This window comes from Mya arenaria, chromosome 13 (genome assembly GCF_026914265.1).
Source record: "Mya arenaria isolate MELC-2E11 chromosome 13, ASM2691426v1".
NCBI lineage: Eukaryota > Metazoa > Mollusca > Bivalvia > Myida > Myidae > Mya > Mya arenaria.
The window spans coordinates 21,313,002-21,340,848 of record NC_069134.1 but is presented as its reverse complement, the minus strand read 5'-3'; the positions used below and the strand labels follow the sequence as shown (position 1 = coordinate 21,340,848).

The 27,847-nt window shown below is 35.2% G+C and overlaps 2 protein-coding genes across 4 annotated transcripts in view; one reads left to right on the top strand and one right to left on the bottom strand.

The window, feature by feature from the left end:
• LOC128213238 (trafficking protein particle complex subunit 13-like) overlaps nt 1-27,847 on the top strand; it is a 64,200-nt gene that overhangs the window by 2,748 nt on the left and 33,605 nt on the right. The window contains exon 2 of one of the 3 annotated variants that reach the window (XM_052918803.1): nt 7,910-7,991. The exons of 1 other annotated variant lie outside the window; for it this stretch is intronic. The gene's annotated coding sequence lies outside the window, so the exon portion shown is untranslated. Of the gene's footprint in view, nt 1-7,909; nt 7,992-11,170; nt 11,192-27,847 lie in introns of those variants that run through there. One more of the 3 variants, XM_052918804.1, reaches the window with a different exon arrangement.
• LOC128213237 (sodium/bile acid cotransporter 5-like) lies at nt 4,632-17,207 on the bottom strand. Its single transcript, XM_052918800.1, has 3 exons — nt 15,846-17,207; nt 9,795-9,966; nt 4,632-6,917 (listed from the first exon to the last, which is right to left on the bottom strand). The coding sequence occupies exons 1-3, from the start codon at nt 16,593-16,595 to the stop codon at nt 6,211-6,213; spliced, it is 1,629 nt and encodes a 542-aa protein (XP_052774760.1). The 5' UTR covers nt 16,596-17,207; the 3' UTR covers nt 4,632-6,210.

The following is a 27,847-nucleotide window of genomic DNA, read 5'->3' as shown; positions in this document are numbered from 1 at the left end:
TTTTATACCGTTCATTATATGCACTTAATAAAATTCAAAATTATTTACGACCATCTTACAACAAGAAACATAACTCCATTTTAACCCTAAATACAAATTATGGCCCTTGATTTTTTATTTTTTTTTAATTTCTTTTGAAAGGCATATTTGTATATTCTTAACCACATTTTCATAATGGGAAATCAAGTCATTTGAATGACTTTTGTCATTGTTTGGGCGGGCTGGTGGGAGGGCAGCATTTAAAGTCATCTTATGTATCGAATAATTTTAGTAATGTTTGACATAAAGAGACCAAACTAGGTAATATTACATCGTTATTGTATTCTAAGTCAAAGGGGCGTAGTCGAGCGCGCTGTCTTACGGCGGCTCTTGTTAACTATTGAAATTACCGGTACCTGAAATTGGTCTTGCAACATAATAATGTTAAAATTCTCCAGTCATCACTAAATTTGGTCAGAATGTGAGTGTTTGTTTACATGTACCAGCATTATCGCTTTGTCACTCAAGAGTATTCGCCCTTCAATTATATAGTTTACCTAAAATCAGTCTTGTCAGATCAATTACTTTAGAAGCCAAGCAGCCTTTTTCCAGTTGTAACAAAGTTTGGACAGAATGTGTATGGGCAGAATTTCTTGGTCAGGTTTGGTAACTTGCCATGTCACGTCAGTCACTCCAGAGACCGTTGAATGTGTAAAAACTGTCTTCACAGTGTCAGCTCTTTTAATTTGGCTTATCGTACAGGTGTCCTAAATTTTGTGACAGCACTCTTGTTGGAAATGGTAAAGGCTAAGTTAAAGAGCTAGCTAGGTATGGTTTGCTGGTCACTCCTCATTCTGTCAGCACGGAAATAGGCTACGGAAATGTGAAAAAGTGGTCCATAACTTATATTGGCTTTGATTTTCATTCATGTACAACGGTTGTTTCTTTATGTGAAGGTAATTGTTACAAGACCTTAATTGTTGCAAGATAAGTATTTAAAAAAAATATGATTACAGTTTTAGCAGCAGGATTATATTGCAAATGGGAGGTTATTTGTCTTAGTAGTTTGTAACTACCAAATATGTTATGTGAGAATGTGTTTACCTATAGCTGAAGTATAAAAACATCAAAGATTGATTTAATGCTGGGCGTAAATGGTTGTTGCATCAATCATGGCTCATGTACTTTCGGAGTGCTGAAAGTGCACTGATTAGCTGATGATGGACCCTCATCTGAAAGTCAGACAGTCCTCTTTGATGGCCTGTAAGTGACCACTGTGCAGAAGAGTGAAAGAGTCAACAGTTGATAAAGATGCAAAGACTATCACACTTCATAAGGTTAGTTTTTTTTTTAAAGATGATGCATCAACTTTCATTACAGGCTCCAATTGACTTTTTGTCATGAAAGTATACAGGGCTTTTTCAGAAAAAATATAATTTTGTTCAATGGGAAGTAACCAAATTTTAGGCGCAGCTGAAGGTGAAAATGCTGTGGTATTGAATGCAACAAAGTGGTATCCAACTGAGTGGTCTTCTCCAGATCTATTGTTACATTGCACAATGGGAGACAACTTCATTGATCAGATATAACAAACACTAGGAGTTCCGTTCCAATGGTCTACAAAGTTCTAATTTGATAAGTTACAAGTTAACAAGAATCCTTGGTAAAGATGTACTTTCTGTAGTCTTAGTGCACAGACCAGATCTAAAGTCTTGTTTGTTGATATCAGACATATGTTTTAGTAAGCGAACACTTACTGGATATTGTAGATTTGCTGTTCCACCGTTTTCCCACACATTTTACACAGTTTGAAATTTAAGAGCAGTGCACATCAATGTGCAAAAACATATGGTAAAATTAATGTGGATCAAAGTTTTAATTAATGGAAAGAAATTTATACAGTTGGAATTTTGAAGCCTATGCTAAGGTGGCTCCCCCTGCTATAAACACGAGGCAAACAAGATATGTCACAAGTGTAATGATATGCCAAAGTTGGCAGAGCTATTTTAATGGCAAATTCTTGCTTAGAACCTTTTTCGGTTTAAATATTTAAATTTTACACTTACTGACTCTAACTCTAAGGACAGTTGAATTTTGTTAATAATTTTAAGGAGTGTCAATTGAAGAACGCAACTTAACTGTCAAACTAGAATTTGACATTGTTATGTATACATCGTTCGGAATCGAAGAAAACAAAGTTTATTTATTTAAGTCAACTTGCTTTATTTGAACATGAAGTTAAACTGTATAGAACAATTTCTTTAGATATCTTTAAAATTCAGGAGAATTTATATGTGTATAGTATAGTATTAAAAAGGTAATAATAAATTCAGGTATGTTGATTTTTCCAGATGTAGAAGGTAAGGTTACTAAGGTGCAACACAATGATACTAAATGATGTTGTTTTCATATGTGCACAGATGGCATTGTTATGCCTTACGATCAATATAGTTATTTATCTCTAATACGATTTTGACTACTGATCCATAGATGTCTTATCAACATAAATGTGGCAAACTTACACTGAAGTCAACAGCTCATCTTTTCTATTTTTACCATGTTTGCATATGAAGCACAGCATGCTGAGATAACATCATTATTTTATATGCATATGAATGCATAAACAAGTGGTTCTGCTGTATTTGTAAGCATTTTATAGCACTTTCGAATTAAAAGTTTTACAGAAATGAGATTTTTACGTAAGTTTATGGCATGTCCACATTTCAATGTCATCAATTTCTATCTCTCACTTTAAACTATTATCTCAGAAATTTATTCAGACTAAGTCTTGGCATATTTATTTTTGTCTGCTCTTAATTTGTTTGCCAAGTGCACAGACTGATTAAATGTTACATATAACTTTCTCTGGTTCATTCAACTTCGGTTTTGTGATTTTGCACTCGTCTGTTGCATAACATTTTACGATTGGGATGTTTTTGACAGTGTTTTAGCAGAATGTTAAGACATATTTATGAGATCATTTTACTCTGTTTCTATTTAGGATTTTCCTGAGGTTTTTAGAATGTAAAGAGTGCTGCAGAAGTGGGACAGTGTGGTGAAGGGAAGGAACTTGACAAAGGGAGGGAACTTGGCACAACATATCAGGCTTTGAAGAACTTGGAGGAATCTTGGTACATCATGTCAGGCTGGGAAGAACTTGAACAATTATTTATTTTACTGAAATGTTAGGGAATATGTCTTAACATTCTGTTATAACTGAAGTTATGGTAGGTTTTATTAACTGCCATCTAATAATGTAATGTTTTGATGTATTTATAATCATATTGTTCTAATCAAAACAAAAGAAATATTTAACATTCTAAAGCGTTCAATTCAATGAAGGCAGAAGGGTTCCAATACTGGTCTTCATGAGGGTAGAAAGGTGCGACCAAAAAAGGACAGGGTGCAACACCCTTATATAGTTGTAGCAAAACCTTACTTTTATGTGAAATAAGATAATGCTCTAACTTGTCTATTTCCAATTAAAATAAACACCTTGAGCTTAATTTTGTACACAAGTCATTGCTTGAAGGTACATGTATTAAAAAAACAGAAACGTTTCTTACAGAAAACATTGCTTCTCAATTTCTCTGACCAATGGAAGTGAATTAGTTTGTCTTTATTGGTAAATTACCTCTGTGGAAGATAAGTTAAAGCAAGTTTTTGTCCTTCGTTCATATCAAGATGGGGAGACATTTTCTCAAGGAAACTGGTAAATCAATATTCTACGTGCTAAGGCCACTGTTGAGAGATATTTAGTATTTTTCTTCTATAAAATCCTTCATTTGTTAAGACTGGGAAATATAAAGTTCTCCTAATGCCATCTCCTTCAACATGTTGAGGAGAAGTCTTAGACTTTGAAATTCTCAGGAAAATAAAATAATGTATTTACTGTCAGCTCACCAGAAGCTATCTATGTTGTTAACAAAAATAAATGACAAAAAAGATGCTATAAATGAGGATATTTTAGCTTTTAAGTGTAAAAGAGAAATAAAGTCTGAATTCTTATCAAATTATGAAAATCTAGTAGACGTGGCAGAGGTGATGAAATAGTTTGATTACTGAAGTTTATTTAAAGATAGACATATTATATTATCAGTAAAGGCAAGGCGGCAATTTATTTTATAGAATTACAGTAACTCAGGATAACAGATTGTATTTGATAAGATAATTGCATTAAAGACAAGTAGTAAAATGCAGCTGTATGCCGCATAATATTTTGAATGCTATTATTTAAGAAAGAAAAATGAAATTGAATATTAAAAGGACTGATGCTCATGTTTTTGTACCATAAAGTTATGCATCTGGCTGTTGTGGGATGCCTACCCATGCTGGTAGTGTCAAAAAAAAAAAGAACTTACACTGCAACCACTAGCCCACAAGCACTCATAATAATTATTATTTTAGCTGGTGGATATTTTAACCTTTAGTGGATACATTGGTAGCTTTATGTGATAATGTCAATCAACCATATATATATATCTCAACATTTAGGGTTGTAGCCACTAGTATCTTTAATTAGTTTAAGCACTCCTAATGATTTGCCACACCTTATTTCGTAATAATTATTGTGTGTAAAAAATGCATTTTAAAACCATGAAAAGTTCTTGAAAATTTTGTTGTTTTTATCAATGGTAACGGCAGTAACAAACTCAGGTTTTACGGTTTAATTTTTACTCAACTAGGTTGAACAAGTCAAATTAGGAACAACATTGTAATACAATTTCACAGAGATTTACCTCGTATAATTATAACAAATACACAATATTTATTACAATGCCTGACACAAAGTTGACTATATAACTGCTATACATGAATGTTAATGACATCTATACAAATTTCTAAGTTAAAAATTAATTATACATGTACATTATACAGTCTAAGTGTAAACCTTACAGCTACTCAAATATATTCATTCCATTCAGTTCGTATTTTAAGATTCGCAGACAGCATTTTCAGAATATATTTTGTATGATCTAGTTTGATCTTTCATCATTTCCGTGCACCTGCTAATTATTTTGAAATATCTTGTATAAAGTGTTTCATTTGCATGATTAACAGTGGCAGTATGATAAATCTTGGTTATGTTCATTTCAGAGTGGTTGTGCTCCTGACATAGGCTCACATTGTATCATATATACATTCTATATCTGATCAAAAGGAGTATTCTTATTCTTTTATGAGTATATTTAATCTTTTTTTTTTGGTATAACTTTTGATTTTAGTCAGCATCAATCCTCTAATTAGAGAAAGGGAAGGTCTAAAAACTCTGACTTGCTTTTCTTACTGGTACATTCAAAACCTGCAGATCGAAGGCCTGAATATTGACTTTTTATTTTCACATCAACTTTTCTTGTGCTCATATTGTCTTTTTGCACACTTAAGACTATTCTAAGAGAATAAATCCACCCATTGAACTGGCCACATTTCCCTTTGTTGAGTGAAATGCTTAGATTAAATATCTGGAATAGTGGCATTTTTGAAATTCAGGGATTGAACTGTATTTTACCTTTCCTACAGTACTCATTATATATTATTAAGTGTCACCAGGACCAATTATGAGAAATACATCACAATCTGTGAAAAATAATTCCCAACAGATGAATTTACATGCAAACTTTAAACTAGCCATTTATATGCAATAATTATAAATTTGATCAAATATTTTTTTTCCAGTTGCATTATGTCTGGTAGGAGTTTGTCAGGCATTTAATCTTGTTCATAACTTAGCTCTGTAAGTGTACATAGTCAATTTCCAAGTAAGGTCTGATGCCATTTACAATTAATGTATTTTGAACAAAACTAATTCAAATACATGTTTTAAATGTACACAATATGTAATTAGAGTCTGAATATGAAAAAAAACAATAACAGTTAATGAAAACGGCTCAGATACTTACAGTTTCGATCCCCATTGTTCTACAATGAAACATGGTTTTACATCAAAGATGTAAAAGACTTTTACAAGTACAGTTAATCATATAAACATTACAGGTAATCATGCTTTAAAAGTCCTTCCAACAAAGCCCAAGGCATCACTGATGTACAGACTGATTTTGTTCCTCAGCAGTTGTGATGGTTACACAGTGAAGGATTTCTCACACTGATGGAAGAAAATATCTGGTTTTGATGAACATGAAAAACCTTCGGGTATCACAGTTAAACTTTTGGGTAAAGATTCTCCCATAGATCATATGGATTAGTCACAATCATTGGTGGTAGTTATAGAGGCTACAACACTGTAATCTTCTCGCTGACGTTTGACTGGTTGTCATCTTCCATTGCCGTCTCCGTGACAAACAAAGGTGCCGAAAGGGCTGCCATATTTGCCTGATTTACGATTCCGGAGGCTATACTGTAATGGCGTGTTTGATTCTTTTTCCTACTTTCAAGGTATCTGTCTATTTTAGTTTTGATGATGCTAACAATGGCAAGAATCACATACACTGCAGGAATGGTAAACATGACCCAGATAGGTATAACGGATGCTAAATTTGCTTCAGGCTGATTGAGCGAGAACCGCAAAGCGGCTAAAACTATTAAACAGTTTAAACTAGAGGTTTCCATAGCAATGGTTTTGCAGAAATTTGATTTTTGTTTAAAAATGATGGAGAGTACTGTGCCAATGACAATGCCACATAGTGGAAGAAGGATAGCTGCCAGGATTGTCACATTCTCGAAAGTTTCAAACACGTACATGTTGATGTACACGCCAACGGTAATGTACAGAATGGTGGTCAGAAGAAGGAATGGTTTGATGAACCAGTTTAACAAAGCATCCGCAACATTTGGTTTGAATCTGTTGATCACAAGTCCTGTGGTGTACGCGAAAAACGTGGACGCAAGCCAGATTTCGAAGTTGTATATTGGAATGATTTTGGAGCCCTCTGTCTGCTGGAAGTACTGGCCCAGGACAAATATCCATAATGGTGCTGTTCCTGAAACAGACAAAATAAACATTAAAGATAATGAAGTAATATTTTGAAGCACATAAAACCTGAAAAAGCTGTGGTTTTGCATGATTTAGATATGCCAGTATTGTCTAACCTTTGTAGCAGGTTGCTTTACCATTGTTAAATGGAAAGTCTACTGTTAGCAGAGTTCTGTATTGCTACCAGTAGTACAAATGGCTTATATTTCCTCTAAATTGTAACAAGTTTGCTCATTGAGTTTTGACTCAAATGGGTTGGAATTGAACAAGGATAACCATAGAAAGTTATGCAAGGAGAACTGAGTTATAATAAATGAATAACTTTATATAATTTTTCCCCAAATATCATGGTGCTTGGAGCATGGTATCCAATCGTCAATAATTCCTAAGGGCGTCTGTCATCATGTTAGTGCGAAAAAGCAGCCTGAAATATTAATTATGAAATGGGATGCACACGGCTTCACTCGGAAATGTTTTGGTGATTGGATATACCAATTAAGCAGAAGCTATAAGTTTGAATAATTTATTATTCAAATGCGCCTTGATTCTGGAACCATTTTGATGTTAATAAATTCTTTTTACGGATTATTATATTTTTAATGCATTAAAGGACTTATTTTTCCGTTAAAGTGTATACTTTGATAATGATTGTTTGTACTAATGTCGGTCTGTATAAGTATTGTCTAGAAAGCTCATGCACAAGGCTTAAAACAAATTTAAATTTTACAAAATTACTTTTTTTTTAATTTGGATGAGATTTTAAATTTGATGTTTTTTTTTCTCAAAGCTAAACCACTCTTATCGATTTTATCAGTTTTCTGCATTTTTCTCATCATCCTTAAGCTGTCTCAGTTTTTTTTCTTATGATAATTAAGTTATATATAAAATGTTTATGCCCATATTATCATACTTTCCTAAAATTGAAATAATGTCTCTCTTTAACCGGATTATAGGCACCTAAATCTAAACAGACTTTATATAGTTTTTCTCAATTTCCAGACTAAAGGCTTCTCCAAACCCATTTGTATTGATTCAATCAGTGCGGGGAGTCTTGTGTGGGTTTTGAATACATCAGGGACAAGTAAGCAGCTTATCTTCTTCATATTTTGGCAACAGAACTCTTTTGTGCTTCTTACGAAAACAGTTCAAATTACACTAGCATTTACAGAAAGACTCCTAGGACTGCCATTTTCAAAAGATATGTTGGATCGAACAGTCAATTTATCTGGGGGGAAATCTGTCTTGTCAGAATGATCCTAGCTGTTGGAGCTTTTCTGTTAGGTACATCTAGATCAAGATATCCTGAGTGTTTATGGGTGTCAAAAACTAAACTTATTTATCAGGCTTCTTAGTCCATGAGCAATGTCCTTGGGTAGATTTTGCCATAATATTTTGAAAAGGGTGTCAACTGTTACAAAAATGTTTCCAGTTTTGGGTCCCATTAGTGAAGGTGACAGACCAATTGTTTGTTTGGTCCTGGGGAGAGAGAGAACTTTTAAAAGAGTACTCTTCTCTCCCCAAATAGGAAAGATTTCCTTGTCTTGGGTGTGAAAAGATGCTGTAATATATGATTCTTGGACATGAAGATAGAGCAGTGTTTCATGTTTGTCCTAAAAGCATGTCCTGCTCATCTTTAACTTAATAAACTGTTTTCATTGACATTTGAAGGAACCCATGATTGATCAATGTTCTGGATAGGCACTTAGATTGCTGCGTAATGTATAACTCTGTACTTCTGAGGCTTGTTTTCATAAAGATCTAAGTTTTAATAGTATAAAATGAATTTTAGCAAGTAAAACATGAAAACACAGTAGAGGTAACACAAAAGAATTACATGATGCCATCTATGATCTTACTACAGGTTCAAGTTTTGAAAGTTATAAATTACCAAATCCTTTATTGAAATCGGCCCCTGACTGAAACAAAAACTAAAAGAAGGTGCATGCACACCAACTCGTAAAAATCTGTCAAAATCCACCAAATGACATTGATAAAATGATGTGTTTCAATTGAGTGAGAGGAGAGAGGTAGGTCGGCCTTGCTGATTGTGATAGCAGAACTTACCAAGCATGGTTACAGTGGATATGAGGTTCATGGTAAGGGAGAGAGGTAGGTCGGCCTTGCTGATTGTGATAGCAGAACTTACCAAGCATGGTTACGGTGGATATGAGGTTCATGGTAAGGGAGAGAGGTAGGTCGGCCTTGCTGATTGTGATAGCAGAACTTACCAAGCATGGTTACAGTGGATATGAGGTTCATGGTAAGGGAGAGAGGTAGGTCAGCCTTGCTGATTGTGATAGCAGAACTTACCAAGCATGGTTACGGTGGATATGAGGTTCATGGTAAGGGAGAGAGGTAGGTCGGCCTTGCTGATTGTGATAGCAGAACTTACCAAGCATGGTTACGGTGGATATGAGGTTCATGGTAAGGGAGAGAGGTAGGTCAGCCTTGCTGATTGTGATAGCAGAACTTACCAAGCATGGTTACGGTGGATATGAGGTTCATGGTAAGGGAGAGAGGTAGGTCAGCCTTGCTGATTGTGATAGCAGAACTTACCAAGCATGGTTACGGTGGATATGAGGTTCATGCTAAGGGAGAGAGGTAGGTCGGCCTTGCTGATTGTGATAGCAGAACTTACCAAGCATGGTTACGGTGGATATGAGGTTCATGGTAAGGGAGAGAGGTAGGTCAGCCTTGCTGATTGTGATAGCAGAACTTACCAAGCATGGTTACGGTGGATATGAGGTTCATGGTAAGGGAGAGAGGTAGGTCGGCCTTGCTGATTGTGATAGCAGAACTTACCAAGCATGGTTACGGTGGATATGAGGTTCATGGTAAGGGAGAGAGGTAGGTCAGCCTTGCTGATTGTGATAGCAGAACTTACCAAGCATGGTTACAGTGGATATGAGGTTCATGGTAAGGGAGAGAGGTAGGTCGGCCTTGCTGATGATGACAGCCACATGTCCCAGACCCCCGCCAGGCACGCACGCCACGCACAGCAGCCCAAAACGAACGTTCTTCTCAAGTGGTAGGATCATGGCCAGACCAAAGGCAAGCTGAAAATGTAGATGAAGAACAAAGTTTAATTAAGTAATACATAGGCTTTTTACTAAGGCAGAACTTGGGACATTTAATAGGCATTTTCCCCTCTGTTACATTTTTTTGAAATCATGCAGTTTTCCAAAATATATCTTTCGAAATTTCTCCCCCTTAATGGGATTTCAAGTGCAATTGTCTCCAAAATACAAGGCTTATAGGGGCACTTCCAATTAAGGCATTGTAATGCATTGCATTAATTGTACATAATTAAATCAGCTGCTGCTGTGAACTGAGTGAGTTCTCCAGGAAAATTTATAATGGCGCACCAACATTCAACAAACAGTAATCCCAATTTGGCTGTAACTTGAAGAGTACAATGATTAAAGAAATTATCTTATAATGTCACTCTTGGAAGTTCATCAAAATGCCTAAGATATTGTTTTCAAATTTGTAGGTGTTTCCTAATATTAAAGAGTATTAAAATATCGCCTTAATGCTACAGACAAACTGCAATTAATGTAACAATACAAGAAACTTAGATAAAGGACATACTCATCATGTTTCCATTCACTGACTGTAATACATTGTATAGAAGAATAAACAATTCCAGTGTGGAATGGTTGACTTTAAGTGGTTTTCTGGTTGATTCTGTATTATGGAAGAGAGAAAGAAACAGGAGTATTGGGAAACTATGATGTTTTTCCCAGCCTGTAATTTTTGGGACTGCTTGCATTGCCTGACACAATTTGCCAAGTTCTATGTGGATCTTATGTAAACTCATTTCCGGTGAATAAATGGCATTGTTACCAAACATTGTTATAAGAAAATATTTGCCGAAGAAAATTACTCTCATGTCAGTATGTAGTTATTTTCTGTAGATTTCTCCATCTTGAACAATAACAAGTGACATGCATTTCATGCGCAATTATTGCTTTAGACACGCAAGGCATTTATTGTCACTTCACTTAATGATACTGTAGATACCCTCACAGATGTATTCTGAAGAATGAAAGAAGAGGTGATCATTATGAATACATTTTTGGGGAAACGAAAACAAATCAGCCTGTTTTCATTTACAATGCTAATTGTATCACAGTCTCAGCCACAGTGAAAGTGCTAATATATGCAACTGCTGGAAGCTAGATGTACTTGATATTCATAGAAAGTGTAAGAACAATTCGGAGGGCCTGAGAGAATAGTAGATCATAGGAAAATAGAAGATCAAACAACAAAATGCGAGAGGTCTGTTTGAGCATCTTTGTCTCAGGAATAAGGTTCCAGAAAGTCCTGGTAGGAAGTCTGTTTGGTCAGATAGAACTTGGTATCATTAACGTATGACTATGGTTGTATGATTTTTGGCCATCTGCCTTTTGTATAACAATATAGATCTCGAAACATGGGATAGCTAGATGCGGTATATTGTTTAAAAAGCTTGTCGTTTTTCAATAAAAAATGTTCATACTATTATCTTCTATGGTTTTTAGCTCGACTATTCGAAGAATAAGGAGAGCTATCCTAGTCACCCGAGCATCGGCATCGGCGTAACCACTTACGTTAAAGTTTTCGTACCACCTCAAATATTTACAAAGTCCATTGACATATGGCTTTGAAACTTTGCACACTTGTTTACCATCATGCCCCCAACCTGTACACAGGAGGAGGTATTACCCTTATCAAGCATTTTGACAAAATTATGCCCCTTTTCGACTTAAAGTTTGCGTACCACCTCAAATATTTTCAAAGTCCATTGACATCTGGCTTTGAAACTTAGCACGCTTGTTGTAAGAAACTAAGAACACTAACACATGATATATACTTTAAATGCCAATGTATGTTTGTGTAGCAAGGTCAATAACTCAGTATGCTCACTTTGGCAGTCCCTATATAATGCATGATAAATAATGAAGGATGGATTGTTAGGGATGAAGACTTCACAGGGGTCGACACTAAATGTGACCTATTCCTAGGGATCCAGAAAGGATACATGTACTATCAGTCAAAAAATTTCAAGAATTTATCTTTGTTTTAATTGTGTTATTATGGGCTTTGAAAATTTATAATGCCTGCTTTACAATTAATTCCATGTGATGTTTGGTGTAGAAGGGCTCTTAAATTCTTTAGCTTAGTACTTCAAAAGGGTATATATAAAGCTCCTTAAAGCATAAAAATGTTCTTTAAACTTGGTGTCCCAGGCATTCCAGGACTCAATTAGTGTTGAACACTGCAGTGTCTTCGAAAATGGGTTAGATAAATACTGCCTTTATTAATGTAACAAGCAATTCCACTAATGACTGTACATCTGTATCAATCTGTTCTAGGCTTGTCTGCAAAATCATTTTGGCCTAGCACTGCTGATGACTGCTTGCTCAATCATCTATCATGAACTTCCCCTAAACTTTGGTTTTTCTGTTGTTAACATGAGCAACAAAAATAATGATGTTGAATTCTGGAAAATGCATCAATATTTGAGCTAGAATCATAGAGTGTGTAGTTAACAATCCTTCGGATCATGATTATGTTTCTGTTTCTTTAAGAAGAGATCAGGAGGGGGTCTGATATTCTGTAATTGTGATGGTTATCTAGAACGATATCATCTCACTCCCACAAAAAAGCCAGATTTTGGGTTAAAGAAAATAGCCATATTGATTGAGTTCAAGTCTAGTCAGTGCGTCTTGTATGTGGTTTTATGGCAATATTTTGTCCTTTTTTGGTCATTTCCTGTCTGATGTTTTCCCCTATGGGATAAGTTTCGATGTAGTGGCACTAACATGATGACATTAATACGTTTCCATGTATTTTGTTAATTCATCTTTTTGAGACTACTTTTCATACTTTTTTTTTGGAGTTGAATCATATTTGTTGCAGGGCCAGAAATTGTCTTAAAATTTGCCCATTGGAGTTTTCAAGCAATGGACCCCTTGCTTAAATTCTAGCATTTTCTTCGTGTTCGACCTCTTTTATGATTATAAGAATTTGACCAGTGAGACAGCATTTTATTCGAATGGCATGTCAGATTTAGAATTTGGCCATTAATGCCTAAAAATTTAAATTCCTTTTTAGTTTGTCTGGTTTCAAAGAAAAAAGGTTAATATAATATTGCGAATGGCTTTGCATTGTTGTCTAAACGAGACTAAATAAGCTTTAAGATGTTAAAAACTTTAACTCTGGCCAATGTTAACTATAAAAGGTTCCAAAATATTCAAATAACACATGTTTCCAGAAACAATATACACTAAGTCCCATAACTCTGGCTCAAATAATCTGTGAGTTATACCCCTTTTTGACTGAGAAACAACATATAAGCATGGACTATCTTAAAATTCTGCAACTCTTTTGATCGATCATATTCCATTGCTAAATAATTAAATTTCTTAGTTTGTGATCATTGTAGAAATATGAGTTACATTAATTTTGTACTTTGTAATGGGAAATGTTTAGATAGAAATCTTTCAGTGCTTTTCCCTTTTTTTCTTAAGTGTAAAACATATAAAATGACACCACTCAATCTGAGAGGGAATCTTTAAACAAGCTATGTCTGTAAATACGTTTGCACCCTTCCAAATATGGAAGCTTGGGCAAACACAAGAAAATAAGTGATTTATTGTTCAATAAATTCAAGATGTAAAGATAATGGGCTCCAAGCCATGCTTGATATAGCCCTGAAGCTGACGGCAAAAGCTATACGCACAGATTTCCCTATAATCACACCAGTTATATATGAAATGGCTTCCTATTTATTGATTATGAATATAATACATTAGTGTCATTGGAAAGTCATTTTTATGCTTAAAATTGAGGCAATATCAGGAGAAAGTAATCTGATTACAGATCACTTATAGCACATTTGCATGTTGCATTGAAGATAATGTCAATTAATTGCTATTAGATCAGGTCATTTATAATAATCAGAAATATTTGATATAGGTACGTATGTGGCCTGAGTTGATGTATATGATGGTAGAAATTATTTGATGCTTTGAAAAGCAAATGTTTAAAAAAAAATCTTCTAAAAAATCTTAAAAGACTAAAGTCACATAAGATCCTGCCAGAATATTATTAGGTCTTGTATGCTACATTGTAGCAACTTCATTTTGTTGCCAGTCTTCATAGATCCAGAAATGATTACAAAGTTAATGTGAGCATGTTTCTGTTTGGGAGGATAATAATTCCCATGCACTCTTGAAACATTCAGTAGCATTCAAATTGGCATACTTTTCTTTGAGTTATGAGTGAATAAGTAATCAATTACAATGATTTTAAAATATAGTGGGTTGCCTGACTCTCCTAAGCATGAACAAATGTAATGGCCTTGTATTAACAAAGGGACATAACTGATTTAATTAGCTTAATATTTATCTCTGGTTTATCATGATATTAATGATGGAATTAAAGTATTATGAAAAATGGATAGACTAAACTTTCTAAGCTATTTCTGAATATCTGAAAACAATTAATTGCTTTTTGATTGCGGTGAACAAAGGATGCTTTATGGGAGTATAAGCATCACCAATCAGATACGTTTGATACCACTTAATACTTTAATATTAATTGTTGTTTTATATGTGCAGGTTGTCTGGCTGTTTATTCCACTTCCAAACAATGGGACCTCTGGCAGATCGGCTCTGTCTTAAGCAGGTGTAAACATTTGGTGAAGCAGTTGTTGACTGATATGAAATAGCTATAAAACATAATCAGCAGTGTGTTCTTTTGTTCGTTGAAGATGAAAGCAGGTTTACCAAGTCAAAGGGTGATTGGGTCATATCATGCACTCAAAGTTTTGTATATTTTGGATGATTGCAGAAGGTGCATGTTCTTAACTAACTGATACTACGATGCAGCTGGAAAATGCATTTTGCAGAGAGAAAATTATAAAGTAGACCTAAGGGTTTAGCAACCATTTTTTTTTATTACGCTCTGTATAATTTTTTATTGTATCATCATTAATATATAGGGTGGTCATCGTTGGCAGCTTGTGGTCAGTGTATTCATGCAAAATGTTGACCTGTGGTCATTTTTAATGACTGTCTTCATATACAGTTGACTTAACCAATTGAGAAATTTCGAACTGATAGAGTCAGTTAAAATGCATCTTGTTTGGTAGTCAGCCATGATTTTTATTCTCTCCAATTGTCCTTCTTAATTTGAAGTTTGTGTGTGGCTTCAAAATGCAAGACAAGTTGCCAACCGTTCTGATTGAGAAGAAATAATGAGGTAAAATAATTTCTCCAATGCGGCTCTGATTGAATTCCATGATTAAAGAAACTGTTGTAGATAAATTGTTATCAGTAACATGCTTATTATGAGCTTGAAAGAGTTTGTTTGCTATTTTGATTATTTAATATAAAACATCATCAACATAAAAACAAATTTGAAAGATATGAATTAAGGCATTAATTTAGCCAGTTAATGATTATATCTTGGAATTATTTGCTTTCCTAGAAATTACACTTCTTAATATATTGCAATGTAAATTTCAGGGACAACCCCCGGTAGTATTTTTTAGAGCAAAAAAACCTGTTTAGAGGCAAAATGTAGGTACTGATGCATTATAAATAACATAAATGCATTTTAGTGTAAAGGTGAAGCTTTGTATTAATTTGAAAAATTAAATCTACATGGACGCATCCTTGGAAAAAAAAAACAATTGCACAACTGTGGCCATACATTAACCAAATGACAAAAAAACACATCGACTAACTATTTGTTTGACCTATCTGGTATTGATATATTTTCTGTTGTTGCATGTTTTTCTTGTTGGTTAATTAATCACGCAGTCATATTTTATTTTTATTTCCAACCTACAAACCCATTTAAAATGTCTTGGTTGGAACATTGCAAACAAAGAACTATATAAGTGTGGCCTTACAGTATGATGTATAAACCTTAGTATACTTACGACAGGCATGACAAGGAACTGACAGCAAAATCCAATCACCAGTGACACTGGGAATTTCAACTGACGTTTCAGATTTTCCGTATCTGTGACACACCCAATTCCAAAGCTTATGAGGATAGCAACAGCTGCCGCAGAACAGTCAAACACAAAATCCGCAGTCTTTTGACGAGGTATTACTGCAACTTTCATGTCCCCTTGTCCTACACTTTGGGACATTTGTGATGTTTTAGCCATCACATATGATCCGGTACCAAAAATAGTAACAAACACAGTAACATAGCCTATTTGCATGGCTTGGATTGTAAAATTATTAACACCATTGATTTGCAGTGGTAACTTTAGCTCGTGTGTCAATCGTATATCGAAGATTTCCTTCCTCTGTGGTTCTTTCCCGACCATATCAGCGGGAAGAATGAATTTCACTATATTAGCATTGCCGGTTGTGACTTTAGCATAAAATGATGTTGAATTAATGTCTTGAATTTCTCGTTCCCTCTTGTCACCAACAGTATGGTCACCAAAGGTAAAATTAAAGTGGATGGTAGAGTTGCAGCCTCGAACAAGCTCATTGATTGATTCTGGTTGCAAATACACTTGGACTGTTCCATTAAAGAAGAGGGGAGGGACAGGCATTGGAGCAGCAGACGACAAGTTAACACTTGTTTCAACATTAGCTGAGTGTGTTCTTGGGAGTGTCTGTGACATAATTAGTGTAAGAAGGAGGTTCCTGAGCCACAAATGTGTAGACATTTCAATTGTCGCAACTGGATTCGTTGTCCTTTTAAAACAAAATTATTGGATATCCAATACTCTTGAGATTATATTCGATAATTTCCTGCCTCTCTGGGTTTATCTTCCCAGTAATTATTGGCCTTTATGGAACAATTTGTCTTTATATTGAATTATAGAAGTGCATCAATCATGCCTTCATCAGTAGTTCCCTGATATGATATTAATTGATACATATACTTTGTGATATTTACAATACATGATAGAATTTTCACTGTATCTGACATTCACCATATTGGAAGAATGGTTAAACTTGGTTTATGCTAAGTAAATTTTAAAATTCCAATAGTAGTCTTCCTAGATTTCACAGATTTTAAAACCGGGAGTACATTCCTGAACAAGTGTTGCATATATTTCATTTAGATTGCATAGCATGAAATTATTATTCAGCAAAGATGCATGAATTCTGTCACATTCTGGAACTGCCTTTTCTCGAATACCTGACTAACTTGTCACATTGCCATGTGCAACAATCTGTGTTGTTTTGGCAAGAATGTTTCCTTGCTGTCTTTGCCTCAAAGCGTTGTTGTGGGGGAGTAAACAATTTAGCTGTCACCATCACATGTAGATCAGGGTATATATTTCTGATATCCTTGTTGATGTTTTTTTCTTTGTTTTAGTGTATTCTCTACTTTGACTGTATTCTCTTCTTTGACTGTATCCTTTTCTTTGAGTATATTCTCTTCTTTGACTGTATCCTTTTCTTTGATTGTATTCTCTTCTTTGAGTGTATCCTTTTCTTTGAGTATATTCTCTTCTTTGACTGTATCCTTTTCTTTGAGTGTATTCTCTTCTTTGAGTGTATTCTCTTCTTTGAGTGTATCCTTTTCTTTGAGTGTATTCTCTTCTTTGAGTGTATCCTCTTTCTTGAGTGTATTCTCTTCTTTGAGTGTATCCTTTTCTTTGAGTGTATTCTCTTCTTTGAGTGTATCCTCTTTCTTGAGTGTATTCTCTTCTTTGAGTGTATCCTTTTCTTTGAGTGTATTCTCTTCTTTGAGTGTATTCTCTTCTTTGAGTGTATCCTTTTCTTTGAGTATATTCTCTTCTTTGACTGTATCCTTTTCTTTGAGTGTATCCTCTTTCTTGAGTGTATTCTCTTCTTTGAGTGTATCCTTTTCTTTGAGTGTATTCTCTTCTTTGAGTGTATCCTCTTTCTTGAGTGTATTCTCTTCTTTGAGTGTATCCTTTTCTTTGAGTGTATTCTCTTCTTTGAGTGTATCCTTTTCTTTGAGTGTATTCTCTTCTTTGAGTGTATTCTCTTCTTTGAGTGTATTCTCTTCTTTGAGTGTATTCTCTTCTTTGAGTGTATTATCTTCTTTGAGTGTATCCTTTTCTTTGAGTGTATTCTCTTCTTTGAGTGTATCCTCTTTCTTGAGTGTATTGTCTTCTTTGAGTGTATCTTCTTCTTGGAGTGTATGACCTCTTCTGTGATGTCAATAGAATGTTTTCCCTGAAAGATAAAGATTTAAATTTTGGTTCAAAAGTTGTGAGGGCATATTGCAGTTCTTAAAGAAGGTGATTTTAAATATGGTACATATATTGTAATTATCAAGGAAATTCTTTTTCTCAATTATTAAAGTACACTACATCAGGGCCATATTTAATATAATTCTTATCTTTAAAACTCAGACAATTGCCTGAGTGACTCCAGTCAGTCTGTTGGCTAATTTATTTTACAGTCCAATCACATATAAAGCACTAAAATTAATTCAACTTTTAAAATTACAGTTCATCATATTTAAAGCCTACTTCATCAGGTAGAAGAGCCAACATGTCAATTTTATTAATTTACAAGAATGAGTTTGAGTACGACCAAGTCATTGCCCGGCCAAAAATAGCTGTGACAAAATACATTAGTACTGGCAGGCCTTTCAAGGAATGCCCAAATTTACCTCTACTTTTAGTTGTCAGAAATAGGCAATTAGTAATGTAAGATGAAAGAGTTCGACAGAAAGAGATGGTCAAAGTAGATGGTCAATGAACATTTGTTATGTTATTCATATTTGTCTATATAATCATTTTGAACACTTTCACTCACTGCTATTAAATTATTTTAGAATTACTGTGAATTTTTCCGAAAAAATGATCAGTCTTATTTCCCCAAAAAACTGTTTTTTATGTTTTTATGAAAATCTACGATCTGATTTTTTGTCAGCAATCTTATATCATTGGTTTGCAGATATAAATTATACGCAAAAATTTGCTCTTTCCAAAACAAAAAATAAGCCCTAAAAAATATTGAAACTTTGTAAATAAATCAAGTGCACTAGCTGGAGATCTGTCTGCATTCCTGATAATGATATGCATCATAGCTGATTGATGGACCGTTGTTTGTTCAATTAGATCCATCAAATCAAGCAAATGTCATTAAATGTGTGTTGTATTGATTTGGAAAACCAATGAACAGTAATCATGGGAAGGTAACCAGTGAACCAAGAATCCTTAGAAATAAAAACTGTATCTAGTTAATAGCTGTATGGATCGGGAAGATCTCTTTTAGAAAAAGGTCAATAACAATTAATCAGATTTTGATTTTTTTGTAAAAGAAATCTGGTATTAAATAGACTGGAATTATTCTGATCCTAATTTGCAAGTATGCATATTAATTTTGTAAACCCATTTAGGACAAAAGGCAACTCTTTGGATTCAAAAACGTCAGTACAGGTTGCCTGGCATATATAGCTCAGGTCTTTTTCTTGCTAATTTCACTCGCAACATCCAATGAACAAACTTTATAATATACCATGCAGACAAGATATATTGTAACCAATTAAAAGTAATGTAATGTGCTTGTAGCCAGCAAACATAGCATATATGAAACTACTTTTGGTAGCCTGCCCGCCGCCCTGTTGAGAATCTGTTCATGAACTGATGAACTGTTCATTAACTGTCCATCATGTTTTTAAAAAATTCATTAACATAGCTTATCAACAGTTCATGAACCAAAGTTGATAAATATTTCATGAACTGTTCATCAACAGTTCATCAAAAGAAGTTCATGAACCTATTGTCATTAACCCAATTTCTTGCACAGTGTTCATCAGAACATTATAATTAGTCCATGAACCCAAGTTCATGAACCTAAATTCTTGAACTTGAATCATCAAGTTTAATAAATTTGATGAACTTTTTAACCATTCAAAAGATGAGAGGACCAGCAGAAGGGTGGGGCAGCAACAGGCAGATAGTTGAGTAGAGAGAGGTGGTAGCTGTTTGGTGAAGATGAAAACTGTTTGACTTAAAGAGCCATTTTGGATAATTCAAGGGCATTAACCAATAAATGCATGGGGCGATTTGGCTGGTAATCAAACTTGGCTGAGATATTATGCCTACAAAACATTTTCATTAAGTTTGGTAAAGATTGGAAGATAACTGTTGACTTAAAGAGAATTTAAGATTAGGAGCTAACAAACAAAGAAGCACACGATACAGAAAGGCCTTACATACACTTAAATTGACGTGACGAAACCACAATGACGGAAAATTATGATCTAATGTATTCATGCACGGTTCATGAACAATTCATGAATGTGATGAACTGTTCATAAACCTTTGAATAATAATTCATGAACTATTCGTTTGACTTCTTATAAAGCTGTTCATGAGCTTGTAACTTGAAAGTTCATGAACTCTCACTAAGTAAATGTACTTGAAAGTTCATAAACATGATTTGTCCAAATCGTCATTCATGAGTCTGAATAACATTTCATGTGTTGGTCATTAGTCTGAATAACATAACATGTGTCGGTTTCTAGTCTGAATAAAATTACATATGTCGGTCACTAGTCTGAATAACTTGTTTGTGTTGGTTGGTAATCTGAAAGACATATGTGTTGGTAGCCTATTAAACAACTTGAATGTGTAATGGAAGCCAGTCTGAATAACAGTGCATGTGTTGATAGGTAGTCTGAATAACTTATGTATGTGCTGGAAGCTGGTTTGAATAACATAACAGACGTAGTTAAGCTAGTATAAATAACATATATATATATATACAAGCTTATTCCAGGCTTAAGCCACTAAATATGAATAACCTGTTTATGCTGGTTACAAGCAAGTATGAATGACATATATGTGTTTGTTGCTTGTTTGTATAACATTATATATGTTTATAACTAAGACAGTCTGAATGAAATATGTTTTGATAGCCAGTATGAATAACATATATGTGATTGTACTCAGTATGAAGAACATATATGTGATTGTAGCCACTATGAAGAACATATATGTGATTGTACTCAGTATGGAGAACATATATGTGATTGTAGCCAGTATGAAGAACATGTGTGTGATTGTAGCCAATATGAAGAACATGTATGTGATTGTAGCCAGTATGAAGAACATATATATGATTGTAGCCAGTATGAAGAACATGTTTGTGATTGTAGCCAGTATAAATAACATGTATGTGATTGTAGCCACTATGAATAACATATATGTGATTGTAGCAAGTATGAATAATATGTATTTGATTGTAGCCAGTATGAAGAACATGTATGTGTTTGTAGCCAGTATGAAGAACATATATGTGATTGTAGCCAGTATGAAGAACATTTATGTGATTGTAGCAAGTATGAAGAACATATATGTGATTGTAGCCAGTATGAAGAACATATATGTGATTGTAGCCAGTATGAAGAACATGTATGTGATTGTAGCCAGTATGAATAACATGTATTTGATTGTAGCCAGTATGCATACCATATATGTGATTGTAGCCAGTATGAAGAACATGTATTTGATTGTCGCCACTATGAATAACATGTATGTGATTGTAGCCAGTATGAATAACATATATGTGATTGTAGCCAGTATGAAGAACATGTATGTGATTGTACTCAGTATGAAGAACATATATGTGATTGTACTCAGTATGAAGAACATACATGTGATTGTAGCCAGTATGAAGACCATAAAATTATATGTGATTGTAGCCAGTATGAAGAACATATATGTGATTGTAGCCAGTATGAATAATATGTATTTGATTGTAGCCAGTATGAAGAACATGTATGTGATTGTAGCCAATATGAATAACATGTATGTGATTGTAGCCAGTATGAAGAACATATATATGATTGTAGCCAGTATGCATACCATATATGTGATTGTAGCCAGTATGAAGAACATGTATTTGATTGTAGCCAGTATGAATACCATATATGTGATTGTAGCCAGTATGAAGAACATGTATGTGATTGTAGCCAGTATGAAGAACATATATGTGATTGTACCCAGTATGAAGAACATGTATGTGATTGTAGCCAGTATGAAGAACATATATGTGATTGTACCCAGTATGAAGAACATGTATGTGATTGTAGCCAGTATGAAGAACATATATGTGATTGTACTCAGTATGAAGAACATATATGTGATTGTAGCCACTATGAAGAACATATATGTGATTGTACTCAGTATGAATAACATGTATGTGATTGTAGCCGGTATGAAGAACATATATGTGATTGTAGCCAGTATGAAGAACATTTATGTGATTGTAGCCAGTATGAAGAACATATATGTGATTGTAGCCAGTATGAAGAACATATATGTGATTGTAGCCAGTATGAAGAACATATATGTGATTGTAGCCAGTATGAAGAACATGTATGTGATTGTAGCCAGTATGAATAACATGTATGTGATTGTAGCCAGTATGAAGAACATATATGTGATTGTAGCCAGTATGAAGAACATGTATTTGATTGTAGCCAGTATGCATACCATATATGTGATTGTAGCCAGTATGAAGAACATGTATGTGATTGTCGCCACTATGAATAACATGTATGTGATTGTAGCCAGTATCAATAACATATATATATATGTGATTGTCGCCAGTATGAATAACATGTATTTGATTGTAGCCACTATGCATACCATATATGTGATTGAAACCAGTATGAAGAACATGTATGTGATTGTCGCCAGTATGAATAACATGTATTTGATTGTAGCCACTATGAATAACATGTATTTGATTGTAGCCAGTATGAATAACATATATGCATTGGTAGCCAGTATGAATATCAAATATGTGTTGGTAGCATAGTGTTAATGACATGTATGTGGTGCTTGCAAGTTTGAATAAAATATATAGCTTAATTAAGCCAATTTGAATGAAATATGTGTACATGTTCATGTTTTTACCTAAAACTACATGTAATCATGATCTGAGGGCAGAAATTTTGTAGGCCCTCAGATCATGATTACATGTACAGATTCAGTTGAATGTAGTACATTAAAACGTAAATAAAACAGAAAGAAAGTAACGTGCATGTTATTGTTGATAAATTATATCTTCTTCATGGTAGCTTCCTGAATATGTCTTGGTTAAGATGTGACCTTAGGAGTTTATAGGATGTTTGGACATTGTATTAAACAAGATTGGTTTGGTTGATTGAAGAAACGATTTCACAAGCTTATAAAGCATTATGAGTGAGTGCTACAGAATTATTAAAATTGTAAGTACGTAGGACCATTATGCCATTGTTAACCCTTGCAAATAATAAAGTCATTGTTTTGTCAATGAAATCCTAAACCAAAAATGTCCAGCCCTTTTATGATTAAATACCTCTGTTGATTTTACTGAGAAAAATAAACAATCCTATTGAAAAAGATAGTTGATCACTTATATTATGTCAATATTTTAATTGACTTGTACTGTGTATCTGTTTGCTTATGTATGAAAATATCAATATTATCGATAAATTGTTACTAAATTGCATAATGTCATTGGATAAAGTTTCTTTTTTTTATAAAAGTGAAAATGAACTTTTTTTTCTTGACTATAATTGCCACTGTTGGTGCATATCTGCTGGTGCTTCCATTGGTGCCGCCGCTTTGGCTACTGCTGGTGCTGCCATTGGCACTACTGCTTAGGCTACTGCTGGTGTTTGCGGCTGGTGCAACTGCCGGTACTTCTGCTGGTGCTGTGGCTGGTACTGCTGGTGCTGCTGAGGTGTCACTGCTAGTGCTGCACTTGGTGTTACTGCTGTACTTGATGCTACAGCTGTACTTTGTGCTACTGCTGGTGCTGGTGCTGCCGATGGCACTGTTTATGTTGCTCAGGTTTTTTATGCATGTCCTGCACTTGGTGCTACTTGTGATGCTAGGGCTAGTGCTATTGGCGCTGCTTAACTGCTGGTGCTGCACTTGGTACTACTGGTAGTGCTACTGGTGGTGTTGCACTTGGTGCTTCTGCTTGTACTGCAGTTGGTGCTACTGGTGGTGCTGCACTTGATGCTACTGCTGGTACTGCACTTGATGCTACTTGTGGTGTTGCACTTGGTGCTACTTCTGGTGACGCTGTTGGTGCTACTGGTGGTGCTACACTTGGTGCTGCAGCTGGTGCTTCACTTGGTGCTAGTAGTGGTGTCACACTTGGTGCTACTGCCAATGCTGCACTTGGTGCTGGGGCTGGTGCTGCACTTGGTGATACTGGTTGTGCTGCACTTGGTGGTACTGCACATGGTGCTACTTGTGGTGCTGCACTTGGTGCTACTTCTCGTGCCGCAGCTGGTGCTTCAGGTGGTGCTGCACTTGGTGGTACTGGTGGTACTGCACTTGGTGCTTTTGGTGGTGCTGCACTTGGTGCTACTTATGGTGCTGCATTTGGTGCTACTGGTGGTGCAGCACTTGGTGCTACTGGTGGTGCTGCACTTAGTGCTACTGGTGGTGCTACTGCTGGTTTTGCACATCAGGTGCTACTGGTGGTGCTGCACTTGGTGCTACTGCCGGTGCCGCACTTGGTGCTGCTGGTGGTGCTGCACTTGGTGCTACTGGTTGTGCTGCATTTGGTGCTACTGATTGTGCTGCATTTGGTGCTACTGGTTGTGCTGTACTTGGTGCTACTGGTGGTGCTGCACTTGATGATACTGGTGGTGCTGCACTTGGTGCTACTGCTGGTGCTGCACTTGATGCTACTTGTGGTGTTGCACTTGGTGCTTCTGGTGGTCTGCACTTGGTGCTTCTGGTGGTGCTGCAATTAGTGCTACTGCTGGTGCTACTGCTGGTTTTGCACATCAGGTGCTACTGGTGGTGCTGCACTTGGTGCTACTTTTGGTGCCAATATTGGTGCTTCTGGTGGTGCTGCACTTGGTGCCACTGGTGGTGCTTTTAGTGGTGTTGCACTTGGTGCTACTGGTGGTTCTGCACTTGGTGATACTGGTGGTGCTGCACTTGGTGCTACTTCTGGTGCCACAGTTGGTGCCTCTAGTGGTGCTGCACTTGGTGCCACTGGTGGTGCTACTGCTGGTGTTGCACATAATGCTACCGGTGGTGATACTAGTGGCACTGCACTTGGTGCTACTGGTGGTTGGTACTGCACTTGGTGCTGGTGTATTGTCTTTGCTCTTCTGCTTGTGCTGCTGCTGCTGGTGGTGCTGTGCTTAATGGCTTTACTGCTGGTGCTGCGGCTGTTGTAAATGCTGATGATACTGCTGGTGCTCAAGTACTGCTTATGCTGGAATTGCTGCTCCTTTTATTTGTGTTATGTCTCCTATTGCTACTATTGCTTCTTAACTTCTCTTGATATGCTGGGTCTATCGCTGCTACTGCTTCTACTTATCCTTTTACTTACCTTATACTTTGTTACTGATGCTGCTGCTACTTCTCCTCTTAATGCTACTACTACTAATCTTAATTGTGTTTGAAATGAAAAAATAATGTCTGCCAATATTTGGTGTTAATACATATTTCAGCAATAAAGCTACATTTGGAAACTAAATCTTATGATATTTACAGTAAATTCTAATGGCAATATTGATCATATTGTTAATGGTATTCTGTTGACATTTGAAAGGAACTTCATTGAACAGCCTGAATTGTGCAATAACTAATGAGTCCAGCTGTATTGATATCCATAATTCATGAAGGGATAAGTTTACTTGATAGACTATGAGATTAGTTCATATTGTGGAAACATGTTACAAACTGTAGGATACAAGCAATCAAACATATTGAGAACAGTGAATCAGAAACACAAAATGCAAAAGAATGCTCATCAGACAGTCATTCGTTGACAGAGTGAATAATAGAGAGATGAATGTTACAAACAATAGTCTGATATACAAATGATAAAAATGAAAACCAACCCAGTCAGGTGCACAGTACATGTGTCTTAAATATATCCCTTTCGTTAAGCACATCAGTTTATGTGAGATGGGTTAATGTAAAGTGGTTCCATGTTGACATTATATGATTGCTAATGACATTGTTGAACATAAAATCAGGTTACAAAAAAAATTTGACAGTTTTAGTTTTACCTGGTTGCAGAAATATATATTCTAGTAATTCCATTAAACAACCAAAGATTCAGGTTTTGAAGTCACTATGCATGCACACGATACTTTCTCAACTGTTATAACACACTGTATATCCCAATAATAATTATCATGGTACCAAACAGCTCAACACCTCTCTCCATGGATAAACATTGGATCAATTCCTAGGTAGGATACATGTTTTCTCTCTCCCTGAAGTGCATGGGGCTTATAGTAAATCAAAGAGAGACCCAAGAGTTAATCAATCCTGGAGGTGAAAGCCTACCAAGTGTGATTATACCTACTGCCACATTGATTACAAGCCTCCTAGTGCAAGAATGTCCACAATCATCCTCTCTGCAACTTTCCAGAATTATCTAACCATATTGTTTTTATGTCCTCACAAATCTGATTGCTATCACTTTACTGCTTGTATAATCAGTGCCAGAAATGTTACCTTTCACACCACAATGCTTTATATGTTATACTTCTCCTATGTTATACTTCTCCTTGCCAGAGTCACTGACCTCTAAGTAAACTATAGTCATTCAAAATCTGTGCCATGGAGATTTTTGTTCTTACTTTTCAGGAATTGTTGTACTGGGATTTTTCTCTTTTTCCAATTGACAAAATCATCATCAGACTGTATTCCATGGTGAATAATTGATAAGAGGGCTTAGATGGGATTAGTGGCCACCAGTTTTTCAGGCTTTAATTAGTTGTTCCTAAGACAGACAGTGAGGTAACTATGTTATAAACTGTTGAAAATACATTCTCTGGGCATTGCTTCCAAGTTTTCTCTATGACTAGTATCATAATGAATATTTTATTGCCTTATCCTTAAGAACATAATTGATCTTCCAGCGCTATGCTCTAATGGGTATGACTGGGTGATCATAATCTTAAAGTAAGTCATTCAGGGCCTATATAAAATAAAATTAAAAATTAGCAGAAACAGATGCCTCATTATCTTGAAGTATGTCATTCAGGGCTTTTAGCAGAAACAGCAGAATTTAAGCTGCTGATTATGATTGCCATAATTCCAGAACATGGCTCACTTTAATTGTTTGAAATAAGTGTTAAACCATTGGAATCATACACATACGCATAAATGTAGTGTCAAAGTGGAAATGCTGTGTAAAATAACCTCAGATTGAAATAAATAATCTGCCATTTCTGTGTCCTGGAACTTTATCCATTATTGTCACCTTAGATGCATCCTTAAACAACATGTTGATGTAACTTAAAGATATATGTTCTCCCATATCCTCTACATTTATACAAAAAAATAGCTATCATCAGTTTTTAAACTGTAATTAATACTTTTCATGTATAATGCCATGGAAACATCACCTGAGCCATTTTTGATGCATGCTCAGGTATTGTTAAGTAGTAAAACAATTGAAATTTACTGATAATAAGTCATTAAATTTATTTATTTCATTAAAAGAAAATGATGATTATAATAGCTGCATGGTGGCTTACGATATGATGCAAGAACTAACTTAAAAAGATTGCTTCATTCTCAGTTTGGTAAAGAAGAGCACTGGTTGTCAAGATGGCTTTACATCAAGATCCTGGCATATTTGTCATGGAATTTTTACGCAATACTTCAGTAAGGGCAATAAATCTGTCTTTGGACTAAGCATTAGCAGTTTAAGGGATTTTTAGAATTTAGAAAAATGACAAACTACTGTCATTATTCGATCCTTGTGATACATAGATAGACAACTGATTGCAGCTAGGTGACGTTAAGCCTTGATCAGTCTCAGACTCTACACACTATAATACTCATGTCTGACCATCATTGAATGGGACCACTGGAGTCAGATTCTGTAATTCCAATACAAAACAATTCTCATTAACATTAATTGGTTTTATTTATTTGATAATTGAGTGGATAATTGGTGCCATTTAACACAGAGAGGTTCATTGGTGCCAAACACT

Bases quoted from the DNA above. Each gene is read 5' to 3' on its own strand.
- LOC128213237 (XM_052918800.1), bottom strand. From the start codon at position 16,595: ATGTCTACACATTTGTGGCTCAGGAACCTCCTTCTTACACTAATTATG. The intron at 9,967-15,845 runs GTAAGTATACTA...CTACATTTTCAG, and splicing joins AGTTCCTTGTCATGCCTGTC to CTTGCCTTTGGTCTGGCCAT. The intron at 6,918-9,794 runs GTAAGTTCTGCT...TGTCTGTTTCAG, and splicing joins ATCCACTGTAACCATGCTTG to GAACAGCACCATTATGGATA.